Genomic DNA, 13,705 nt, shown 5'->3' with positions numbered 1-13,705 from the left:
TCTTTATTTTCTCATGTCTTTTGTTTTCTTGTACTGTATACGTATGTAGTACTGTGTACTGTATGTATAAAATAAACCTGTACTGTACGTGCTTTTCTTTGTTAAATAAACACGTTTGATTATCTGCAAAAATCGTTATCCGCATAACATTCGGTCCAAATTAATGCAGATAAATGACGTTCTACTGTATATGTGTGCGAAAGAAGATAATTCTCCCAATTTATCCACTATATCATGCACAATGAGGCTGCCAAAGACCCAAAGTTCATTAGTATGAGAGACAGAAATATGAGCTATTATGAATAATTAGTTAGAACCCAGTGTTCCTAGTCCATTGTAAACCACAATTTTTATCCACTCTTCTTTGAAGTAACTCAGGATGTTATTAACTTACGCTGTGTAGTTAATCTGAACGCTTTGCTATTTATGAAAACAACAACAGAATATATGACACAAAATAATTACAACAGAAAATAACAATTTTTGTTTTATACAGATTAAAAGTATGATTACGGAATGTAAATCAGGTTATACATTTGTATTCTGCAGCAAAGCAAAAAGATTTTGTTGTGTGCAAGAGCCTACAGACCACAAATGCAACCAGGGAGATCTGTTGGCTGACTTCCTTGGTCCACCAAAACAATATAAGTTACACTATTTTCTGATGTTCATCAAAGAAATATCTCTTGGGCTGGAAATGGAATTTTATGACCAAATATGACACGAAGATATGAGTTATTAGGTAAACCTACAAAATGCAAATTAAACAAAATACAAATACATACTACAACTGTTCAACTTTGTACATTTTTTTGCAGATGAATGGAACAAACTGCATATTATTACTGAATCATATATTAATAGCAATTATTACAAATAATTATTTTGTGTTAATATTGTACTGGCAGTAATTAAGTTGACCAGTTACTTTCATTCCCTTAATTGCAAATCTACTGTAATCCTTATTTCGTTAATACCTTCAGCATCTGACAAATTGATTGCAGAACTTCATTTTCATGATACTGAACAAATATTCTATTCCTGATTCATGTAACTTATGTTTCAGAAATGGAATATTTATTGTATTTATTGTATATTTTTGTCATCAACAAAACAGCAGAAGCAAGGCATTTTTCAAAGTATGTGAGAAAACTAGAGTTTATCAGTTATTTTTGAAAAAGTGGAAACAAATATAGTATCAAAAGAAACTATGATTGTTTTACTGTGAATGAAATGTGTGAGACTTCTCATCAGATTGGGCCATCCCTAAATTACAGATATCAATTAATACAAAGAGTCAACATTTTGAACAGTCCTAGCATTGTGTATCTGCATTTTCTACTGATTTTTTGTTTCAACTAGCAAGGTGAAGCTTCGCAAGAACTCCATTTGAAGCCAAGAGCGGTAATTACAATGTACAATTCTATTAGCGTAAACATCTAGCAATCATCAATCATTACATAAAAATGGTACAATGGCAAATCATTAAATTAAACAAACACGGAGTACACAAACATCATTTACATTGTGGAGGTATTATTTTATTTCAAGCAACTATACATCTATACATGTAATACTACCATATGGTGATCTAATATGAAATATGGAACATGAAAGTTATTAACATTAAAAAAAAAAGTACATATTATGTGGTGAAAGAGCCGTAGTTAAATGTTATATTACTAAATATTTGACTTGGCAATAACACCCTCCTCAGCATCAATAAGGCAACCCGCTTATATCAAATAAATATATATATTTTGTGCATAATCTGACCATCCACTTCTCATTGGCAACTGTTGAAAGTTGCAATTATGTAAATATATTCTGAATACTAATATAAAAAACAATATTCAAGGTTATCAAGTATGGATATCAATCCAATACATTCAGACCTAGCTAATTTATTACTATTAAGAAACAAGAGTTACCTTTGTCCATGCCATGTATTATCAATTTTGATACTTTGCTCTTTTCACTGTCTACACTGTATTCACTGCTATTTTGCTGCTTAATTTTCCCCATGATGTTGTCAACACCAAACTTTTGGGGCTCTCGCCCGAGAACCAAGCTGGAAATCTCTCGCAACAAATAAAAGTTTGAGTTTAAGTTTTGTAAAGTGTACTTTCTGTACAGATAGGCTAATTGCGAATGGGCCTACAGTCTAAAGTGGAATATGAACCAGTGTGCCTCCACCAGGTATCAAACCGATGAGAGCACCAGCCATTCATTTACATGGGAGTCCTTTTTTATGCTGAAGTTCCATGTACGAAGTTTTTTCTATTAAAATGAACTACATGGGTGTCATATGTTTCCATGCACTTTTAAAACATATACATGTAACAGTCAGGTACTGTGGAAATGTTTGCCATTTTCTGTACACTATTATTAATTTATTAGCATCAGTACTTTATGCATAGTAAATTACTTTGATACTTTAACATATATTCTTGATGGCATATTTTGCATGCCAACTTCACTATCATTAATAGTCTATCTATAATGATCTTATATCAGATAATTGAAACATTGAAAACTTGATATCTTTGAAGATCTTTAGCTTTGCCACACAATTATCATTCTGCACACATCAAAAGTTACTATCAGAAAGTGTCTACTTGAGTCAGAATCTTCCTATATCAGCAAAGTGAAATTAATAATTTGCATAACACAGACAAAGTAAATCTGTCTCTTCACCAACGGAACACATTACATACTTTGATTGCAAATCATTCACAAAGGATGTGAACAATATTGATTTTAGATGTAACACAATTCTAACTCCTATACAAATAACGTAATCGCCTGGTAAACAGAGCACACAAGCAAAATCTGAAAACTACACTCCACAAATGTTTACTAATATTTAAAAGCACCAAACACATAAATATTCAACATCTTGGCAATAAACACGATAAGTTGTTCTTTCAATTTAGTACAATTCTGAACTGCTGATACTGTTACATATACATAATAAAAAAAGGTGACTTCCTGCAAGTTGGTTACTCGCTATGTTGTAGGAAAGTTGTTGTTGATCAATGTTTCGTACACTGTCAAGACTAGAAAACAAACTTGTAGTAAATAATATATCAACACTTCTCTTCCACGATATAATCTATGTACATACATAGAAATGTTCAATGTTTCAATAACAGTTTGTCCTACAACGGTTCAAAAGCCATGCATACTTATTTGTATATTATAGTACCTCTTTTGTGAAATTTCAAACTCTCAGATATATACATCTTTGCACATATAAATATGCTGCATGGATAAGTGTTTGCAAATATTTATCATCTCTGATTGTGATCTTGCTTTATTATTTGCCATCTTATTGGCTAGCCATTTGGCAAGAAACAAATAAATACTATTTGGCAAATTAATGCCTGCAACAGATATTGAACATATGGAAATAACTATAAAGCTCCATACCAAATGTAAAGGTATGTTACAAAACAATTAAACAAACTTAAATGTCTACATGCCAACACAAACAGAACAGAACCTTTGAATTACATCCACAGAATACAATAAAGGCAAGACTTCTGGTTTTCTCTCTTACATATCTGCAAATCACACTTAATAAAGAAAATTATTACATAAAATATAGCAAAAATAAAACATGCCACCATCCGACAGTTACCTGCCACTAAACATCTGTTTCATGTTCTCAGAATTCACATGTTGTTAATAATAATATGTGGTGTTGATGTTGCCCAAGTAATTGGGGAAAAAAATTATATCAACCGTTAGATATTGTAATTAGAGGAAACACTATGCCATGTTTAAAATATTAAACACATTCATTTGTTAAAGTACCTAATGACCCACAAGTCCAAAGCAGATGTAGAATTGTGACCAACAGAGTAAACAAAATATTCTAGGATAAAAGTATATTAAAGACACAAGGAGATTTTAAAGTTAATTTTTTTTTACTGTTGTAGGTTATGTGCACATTCTCTCCTTATATATGCCAATAACCCTAACAGAAAAAAAATGCAGAATGTGGATATCAGAAAAGAAGAATGAAAGTAATAATATGAATGCATAATTTGGCAAACTATCATAGTTTCATGTGGGGAATACTGGGAAAAATATAAACTTCAGTTTTTTACCCATGTAATCTTATTATATTTTAAAATAAAATTCAGAAACTGATGTCATATAGTTCCAGTGGAATACTGATATATTAATATTTGTAAATACTCTCAACAATTTGAATTGTTGAAATGTTGAAGCATCAGTATTGGTATGGAGATTGGTGTGTCAATATCGGTATCTGTTGAGCCCTATTACATGCCAATGGCTTGCCAATTCACGAAATGGATAACGGTTTGCAAAATATAATCTGAAATATGAAAAAGCTGCTAGTGTTCATCACTGATACAAGTAAATAAAAATATATGTATTTGGTTGTTTTTATTGTCAATTTTGCAAGGGAGCAAAAATATATCATTAAATATTAATTGTGTGCATTCTCTTAAATGGATCGACACTACAGTATGTATATTATGTTCTCACAATATTAACACATACTTCAATTGCAAACTGTTCTTTTTTTTTTCCACATTCTAGCAAGAAATTTGGATAATACATCATACTATTGCTATTTCACAATTTTATTTTATTAAAAAGTATTGGGTTGGTGCGAATGAAATGTCCGCTTTGACGTCTGGTGGGAAACTCACCTCAACAACACAACACAGGGATTGACTGAGGTCACCGGTCTAACGTCATAAACTCTGTATACGTCCAGCAAACAGGCTGCAGCACCCCAACAGTCAGGAGGCAGTGTTTTGCTGAACAGGGTCAGCTGAAAGTGCACCATGGAGAACACAAAATTGCGAGTGATTTTTCTTTACGAATTCAAACTGGGACATTCTGCTCAGCAAAGCTGCCAAAAACATTAACAGTGCATTTGGGCCAGGAATGGCAAATGAATGCACCATTCGCTTCTGGTTTGTCAAATTTCGTTCCGGTGACACAGCATTGCAAAATGAGCCCCGTGGCCATCGACCAACATCATGTTCGGATGAGCTCCTCAGGAACGCCGTGGAAGCAGACCCTTGGAAAAGTGTTCGTGCCATTGCAGACAAGTTAGGCATACACCATACCACTGTCATTCAGAGGCTCCGTGCGATCGGTAAAGTGGAAAAAGTTGGACTCATGGGTACCACATGATTTGACACCGGCCAACATGACTTGCCATCTGGAGGTGTGCAGTTCTCTGAATGTAAGGAATAACAAGGATGGTTTCCTGCATCAGATTGTCACTTCCGATGAAAAATGGATCTGCTATGACAATTGTAAACAATCAGAATAATGGTTGGATCCTGATCAACGTCCAGGGTGGTTTCCGAAACCACCTCTCCACCCACGGAAGGTGTTGTTGCTGGTATGGTGGTCTATGGTGGGTGTGATCCATCATGTCTTTCTCAGGCAAGGTGAAACCATCAATGCAGATCGTTACAGTGCTGAACTCTATGAAATGCACCGCAAACTTCTCTGCAAGCATCCAGCAATGGTCCACAGACATAGTGTCCTCATGATGCATGACAATGCTCAGCCACATGTCATGCAAAGGACGGTGCAGGCTCTCTATGAGTTGCAATATGAAACCCTTCCTCAGCCAGCATATTCTCCCGACCTCTCTCCCACTGACTACATCTCTTCCGGCATCTCGATCACTTCCTGACAGGGAAGACCTTCGCTGATGATCGGGCGGTGCAAAATGCCGTTGAGGAGTTCTTTGCATCGCAGACTCCAGACTTCTTTCGCCCTGGAATCCAATTGTTAGCTGAGTGATGGGAAAAGTGTGTGGCTGCAGATGGCAATTATTTTGATTAACCAGGTATTGTAGTTTTGCTTTTTTTGGAATTTGGCACTGACGCACCACTGATGGACATTTCATTTGCACCAACCCAATACTTTCAAATGTAGCATTTCTTGCATTAGAAACCATAGCCCTGTAAAACAGAGTATTTGGTGTAAAATGCCTGTTACCCAAACCTACTGAAGGTTCAGGTATACGGGATTAGCTTGTCATTTTCTAATTTTGAAATTTTCAGCCACACAATAATCTGCTTTCGGTCTCTAAAGTGCAACAAGTTCAGATTGTGTAATGTCTACACAACTCAAATTCTATACATACTGAAAGATTACACGATCCATCCCATATACATGTTTCTCAGTTGGGCTTCATTTGTTTGCTGTTGGCTGGCATAGAGACTACTGCTGCCATCCACGTAACATTTCATGTGTGGTAACTATTGCTATGGCATTTATTTACATTGTGTATAATTATTTTTCCCAGTGAAAAATTTCTAAATTCCTGATCCTAAATGCTACTACATTAGGCTATTTACATTGGTGGTGAATAAGTTAGCATTGTTAAGGTTTGACTGTCTAGTATTTTCACTCTTTCCCTCCCCTCTGGAATGTGAGTACAATGTATTTTTGCACAGAAAAAAAAACACTTCAAACAACAGTGAATTATAAGCATTATCATTTGTATACTTTTAACAATATAATGTCTCACAAATTAATACTTTTTTTTTACTTTAAAACATGCAAATAAGTTTCTCCAAACTTTAAATTTATTTCCACATTTTCATTATTCCACCAAGGCTTTTTATATTCTCCTGCAAAAAGTTATAGGAATCATTACACAACCAGAACTCAGATCCTTCACTATACTGATTTGCAACACCCCACCTTGAGCTTTCAATTAAAGGTTGGAAGTGCTTCAGATGTTTCTTTAGCAGTGTTTTAAGGGAGAAACTGAATAAATGCCGTGCTAACCTGAAAAGCAGAGGGTCCCTGGACTTACAAGGAAAGGGTACAATATGTTGTCGGGCAAATGTGAGACAATAAAAAAATCGTGCACAGCATAAAATTTGCGGATGGGTTACAATGCCCATTACATCAATGGGTTAGTAGGAACAAATTATCTTCCTTTGTGCACTCATCAAACTAATCTTGTGAAATGTAATGCGCATGGCGTTTGTCAAACCCATTCCTTGGGGAGTGGCCACCTTGAACACACAAGGAGCGAAAATATGAAGTACTCATATTGCCGGAAGGTCAACAAAATATTGTGACATTATATATATTTTTTTAAAATCTAAAGTTCAAAAAATCACGTTTATTCTGTGTCCATTCACTACTCAACTAGGTTGCTTGGGGCTGTATCTACAGTTTAAAGTGGTATCCAAATCACTGGTGAAAATTACTGACTTAACAGACCAAAATAACCAACACAAGAAGCTCGACCAAATACTGACCTTAATTTACACAATTCAATAAATTGTCATCCTAAAAGTAAAAGTGGGATTTCATTGTTTAAAAATTATTATCTGGCCTCCACCATTTCCATAGCCAGACATTGCACATTTTTCATTGACAATAAGACAATGTTTTCATTACTGTACAAAATTATGTAAATAATAAAATAATTCTTTTTTAAAAAAAAGTGTGCAGCAGATATTGAAATTCAAAAAAAATATGTTGTCTTTATTTTTAACTTTTTACTGGAAAAATGTTATTGATAAACTCTCTTCACTTCATCGGCTTGCATTCTTTTCCTTTTCTTCCAATGCTTTCCCCACTCCTTCTAGCAGCTGTGTCATGCTGACTTCCAGCATGTATTTTTCTTCATGTTCGTGCAATTGTCCTCTTCTAATTCTGTTCTTATCTTAGCTTCTCCTGTTTTGCTTTCTTCTCTTGTATACTGTCCTTTCATTGCCTATCTTCATCAGCTTTTTAATTCCTCAAGACTTTTCCCTTTTGTTCCTTGTCTTTAATAGCACACTGTTCATCACAATGTTGATTGTAATGAACATGAGCTGTTCCTGGTGTTAAAGAGTTCCTGTGTGATAACAACAAAGAATGCCTTCGTACCATATGAAATCACATACTAGGAAAAGTTACTTAAATTTGAACTTTTTCAGCAATTGAAGACAGCCTATCAAGAAATGCTTTCATTACTGGTAAGAAAAATATATATCACCTTTAGGGGAATTGAAAAAAAAATCATCTCACTGGGAAGTTGTAATGGAGGAACAAAATTTAAAAAAAATTCAGTCACACAAAACAAAAACTACTGACTTTACTGGCCATTTTTTAAAAAAACACTGACAAATAACAGACAAAGATGAAAAAACTGACTTTTACTGATTTTACTGACCATTTTCCACCCCTGCGACTAGCACAGGATCAGCAATGGGCAATGTAGAAGTAAAAAGGGATTATCATACTTTTTAATTGTTAAGCAGTGAGAGAAGTACCTCGCTTTCTTCTTTACAATTTCAAACGACTTTCTGTAAATGTCGAAGACAATATAGATGTTATATAGGGACCTCCCCGATGGCATAATGGTAACGTCGCTGCCTTGTAATTAAAGGAGTCACAAGTTCGATACCCGGTGGAGGCTCATAGTGGTTCACATCCAGTCACAATAAATGTCATCATGATTAATGGAAAAATATACTACTATTGTCACGTGATTACCACGTGTTTTTTATCTAAATTTTTATCTTTTCCCAACGGTTGATGCTTGAAGAAACTGCAAGAACTTTCTGTTGTGAACATAATTGTTTTCAGCTAAATACAAACCAAGATCATTTGAAAATGACGTTTTCCCTTCAAAACAGTGAAGTTTGCATTGTCTACTTAGACTATGTAAATCATAAGACAAAGTAATCTTCATAAAGACAACACATTTAGACGTAGATATAATCTACAGAACATCACTGGCGGGGACATCTTGCTTACGAGCCACTACGCTATCAGGGAGGCCCTAACATTTCACAATAGATGTCTGGGAACAATATAAATACTTCATATTTCCACTCGCTGAGTCGTCTTGTTCAAGAGGAATTGTGATGATGGGGGTATATGTTCCTTGGTTGGGTGATGCACCTTCAGGTTGAGCATGTCATGTGACATACATGGGGGCACATATTTTTGGCATAAAAGAAGCAACATTTCGGTACAAAAACAGAGACAATGCCAGGTTCAAAAGCAGTAAATAAAATAAAATTTCAGTGTTATAGCGGTGAAAAATTGGATCAAAAGTGGTATAAAAATTACAGTTTGGTTTTAAAATTGTGAATATGATCCTAAATTCAATTAAAAAACTGCACTTATTACACAAAAAAAGTATCCCTTCTAATAGCAAATTTATGTAGTTACCAGAGTATTAAGTTTATTCCTGTAAAACGGAAATTTTCTTCTCAAATATTTACAGCAGAATTTATCAATTTTCTGTGAATTGCATAACTCGCAGGATAATTCAAACTTCTGAAAGTCTCATAGGTAAATAAACTAAATTTTATGTTTAAGAGTATACTGCATTTCGCATTGCAGTTCATTTCATGACAAAACAGGGTAGTAAAATGCACCTTACACCTCTCAGAAACATGAAAAATTAACATTACAATGTGTTATTTCACTTTTTGTGTTTTCGTCAAAAACGAAATATGCATGCCTCTAGACATACGGCTTCATCTGCCCGAGAGTAATGCAACTTCCATGTTTACAATGTCAGACAGGTGAGACTCGCAAACAAAGTCGTGAGAATCCCACAAGGATTAACGATAGGTTTATTGTAACAGAATCAAAGATTCAACTTCACAAAATGACAAGATAACAATAGCAGAGAGATAGAGAGAGGGGAAAGTTATACAAGTTTCAGCTCAAGTAAAAAGTCATTAAAGTGATCAGACCCTTTGAGGGTCATAGAGCAGATTCAGCAGGGATGCCTACATTCTAGGCATGTTATCCTTATGGGAAAAATAAAATCTTGTGGGGCAAGACTGGAAAATGTTGTTCAGATTCCAAATTTCGTGTCGGGTGTTCTTAGGTCCATTGGCACCCAACTGGGGGGGGGGGGACTTGCTAAATTCTCACACTTTGAGAATTTTTGACCAGGTTACCATTACATCAATTGCAAATATGTTCTCTGGAACTATACATTGGTTTGAGTATGTGCACAGGAGATCAACATTTAGAGATTGATGGAAGAAAAGATCATTTTCTTTTTCTTTTTTTGCTTCATCTTGCAGTGTAATTACGGTCAAAGTTCTCGACAGTCACGATGAAGTGACAAGAAAAGATATTGAAGTTTGTCCTTTCTTTCCTCCCAGTTTTGTCTTATGTTGCATATGCATCAGTTACACACTTCAGAGGTGATGTGAATGTCCTTTTTTCTTGAATGTGTAATTAATTTTTAGGTCAAGCACTATGTGGTTAAAGGGCTGTTGTTTGGCTCACTCCACTTACATTCTTCATGCCTCTATTTTGCATCTCGTAATCTTGTAACATTTGATTGCTGGTGAAGAGCATGTGAATATTGGCCACGTTTTCATAAATGCTGATTGGAGAACTGATTGCACTTCCCCCCCAAAGTTCAGAAGGGGTGGGGGACTGTAGCATTTTGTTATAGATATACAGGGTGTTTCATAATTCCCTCCGAGATTTAAAAAAATGCTTGCTAAGAGGCCAACTTACTTATGGGGATGAGAGCATGTCAGTGAAGAGAGTAAATATAGAAGATTTTAACCACCCTTGGTGACTCGCCAACACGTCAATTCTGTAATCTTGCTCATATGCAGTCCACAGTCTCAGGCGATGGCCCTGGCCTGCCTGCTCATTTTATATTTGTCGAGTCACCAAGGGAAGACATATATCGAACATCTGTACAGTGGGTTAAAAACTTGAATATTTACTCTCTTCACTGACATGCTCTCATCCCCGTGGGTGAGTTGGCCTCTGAGCAACTGACTTCCAAAATCCAGGAGGGAATTATGAAACACCCTGTATTATATAGATGCATGAGCAGTGTACAATTTTTAACAATCAGATATTTTCAATACTTTTCTAAAGTAAGTGATGCATTAAGTATCTGCTAATTTATTGAACTCTTCTACTGAATTAACAACATTTGTTTCCCACAACACATGAACAGAACGTAACAAAGCAACATTAACAAATCATTTAAAATATCTGACAAAAATATTCATCTACGTAAACATAATTTTCAATATTTTGACAAAATTTCAAGTGGATGATACTGAGAACATGTTCACTTATTAACTTTAAGACAAAGTTCTCAGGATTTTTCTGTTGGGCAAGCATAAAATGTGAACAGGGACCAAAAGAGTAAAATACTTGGCTAAACAGCACAAGTTTTGCATTTTTGCAGGCAAAATTCACTGCTTAAGGCACACTAAAGCAAGCATAATGCATATACATTTCTTTAACACTATGAGGAGTTTCTACATATGATCTACAGCATAAGATAGGTTTAATATATAATTTTTAATAATTTCAAGATTATTCATCAGAAAAAGACAATATTACATTTAGAATCACGCTTGACGTCTTGTTGTAAGTAAAGCCAATGAAAAACTACTTTGTATAACTATATTTAGCTATGATAATCTTATTTGTTTGAAAATAATAAAATACACCACACCTCATCCACCTTTTGATCATACAAAATACAACACTATACCAACCTAACAAATTGATGCACCATTACAAGAATTATTAATCATCCGTTCAGCATATTGAACTCTTCCACATCTAGTCATAATGATTGATTTGGGAAAAAAATAATACTAAGTTCTCCCTTGCATCTACTACATTGTGGGTGAATAAATACAATATATATATTCAAGAATATACAACTCCGAACCCACTATTCAAGCACGAGGAACATGCAAGAAAATCCATTTTCACTTAGAGGTATCTTACATACAAAATTACAAGCACACATAAAGACTCTTAGAACACACACGTTAGGATAAGAGTTCACACATGCAAAACATGTATCTATGAGACACGAAGAGAATGGAAAATAAAAATAAAAAGTCTTGAAACTGTAGCAGTGTATCTTTACATGTACTTATGAAGCAAAACAGTTTCTTATTCACAATAAAATCAATATTCTTTCAATCTGAATGAATATCCTAGTTTTCATACTACACAAGTACACAATAAATTCACATGATTTTTCATACTTTCACTCATGTTCATCCAAAATGTGTTGTGTGTAAAACAAACTAATAAAAAGAAGGATACAGGTAGATTTTTTGTATAAATATTACTGCAAAGTAGATGACAGCATGAGAATATCACATGATATAAAAAAAACTAAGATCTTTGGTTGTAACAAACTTCACAGCACTACAAAAACAATGGTCTCTCTCAAATTATTACTCACTTGAAAAAATAGGGAGTCTCCCCCGATGCTTTTATACGTACTGATAATTCTCCTTAGCGGAAAGTAACGGCACTTCCTCCACAGACTCCTTCACGTCGAAGCGCTGCATCCAATTGGTAGGATCAGGTTTGAAGAGGCCGAAACAGCGGCACTGGAGAAAGTCTATTAAATTCTGGAAAAACCCTCTGTGAAAAGGGCTCTTCACTTCTCCATACCTACCAACATTGAAATGCTTGTACCTTGCTGAGTTCATTCTTTCGTTGGTGGTCATTCCTAGGCACATGATCTGAAATACAACCAGCAGTCAATATGTTATAAGCAATGGCCAATAATTCCAAAACAAATTTGAAAAATTAATTATACATGTAATAGGGCTCGGCTGATACCAATACTGCTTCGAAATTCCTAACAATTCTCACTAATTGAACATTAAAACTTACAATGCAGAGGAGTGTATAATCTGGAAAAGTTTTATAATTTGCTTCATTGAGTTGAGAAAAATAAATTTTAAAAAGCAGGAAAAAATGTAAAATCCAGAAACATAAAAGTAAAAAAAAAGTAAAGTTCTCCCCTGTGCATAGCACCACGCCATGAAGGCGTATAGGGGGTGTGGAGGTAACGCCCCACACTTTCTTGATCCGGTCGTGAGTGGGGGTGATGTGATCAGCATCACGCCCCTGACCGCCTTTACCCCCCAGGGTTTCCCCCAGGTACCCATGTTATTCGACGCTGGGTGGGCGCCGGAGCCGCTTCCATCGTTAGAAAAGTTCCCGGATTTGAACCGGCTGGGGATCGAACCCGGGACCTTTAGCATGGTAGTCAGACGCGTTACCGACTGAGCGACCGCGGCCACCTAAAATCCAGAAACATAAAATTGTGATTTACAATAAGCAGAGATTCACTGGGAATCACTCATCAAATGGCTTGTACAATTAATCACACTTCATATCACACATCACAACAATAAACATTGTTGATAATGGAGCTCAAATTAGTGTAATAACTATAAAAAACACACTCATTAATGCAACATAAAGCAGACTCTATCATTGATACAAAATACACTTAAAGTTCCCAAACAATAAATCATATATTTCCTATATTATAAGTAATCCTTCCATGGTCAGCATTTTTAACAGTATTAGCCTCAATGCTAATGCTAATTTCAGTGACAAATTTGAAATTATAGACTAGTAAAAATATAATTGATATCGAAGAAATTGAAGATGGTAGAATCATGAATTATATCTAGTTTTGTTCAATACACTTCAGGCTATAATGTCATGCAATGGAGGAAAAAAAAATTTCAGTAAAAAATCAAAGTAAAAAATCTCTCTTCCAAAAAACACCACTACTGCAAAACCTTCCTATCCTCACCCATTTTCTTTAGTTCTTATTGTTTTAACGGTTTGCTTATAAAAGTGAATCTAAATGCATAGGGCACACTTGCACTGAACAAGCAGTCATCCAGTTGAAAAG

The 13,705-nt window shown here is 35.0% G+C and overlaps 1 protein-coding gene across 3 annotated transcripts in view; it reads right to left on the bottom strand.

The window, feature by feature from the left end:
- Positions 1-10,761: 10,761 nt before the first annotated feature.
- The window catches only part of Hip14 (palmitoyltransferase Hip14), a 68,770-nt gene continuing 65,826 nt past the window's right edge, over positions 10,762-13,705 (bottom strand). For all 3 annotated transcript variants that reach the window (XM_083119049.1, XM_083119048.1, XM_083119050.1), the window contains one exon: positions 10,762-12,512. In XM_083119049.1, the coding sequence (XP_082975175.1) occupies positions 12,258-12,512 (255 nt within the window). In that variant the 3' untranslated portion in view covers positions 10,762-12,257. The remainder of the gene's footprint in view (positions 12,513-13,705) is intronic.

The sequence above is a fragment of the Lepisma saccharinum genome, chromosome 3, assembly GCF_977018435.1.
Source record: "Lepisma saccharinum chromosome 3, izLepSacc3.1, whole genome shotgun sequence".
NCBI lineage: Eukaryota > Metazoa > Arthropoda > Insecta > Zygentoma > Lepismatidae > Lepisma > Lepisma saccharinum.
The sequence above is the reverse complement of the archived record's forward strand: the minus strand, read 5'-3'. Positions and strand labels throughout refer to the sequence as shown.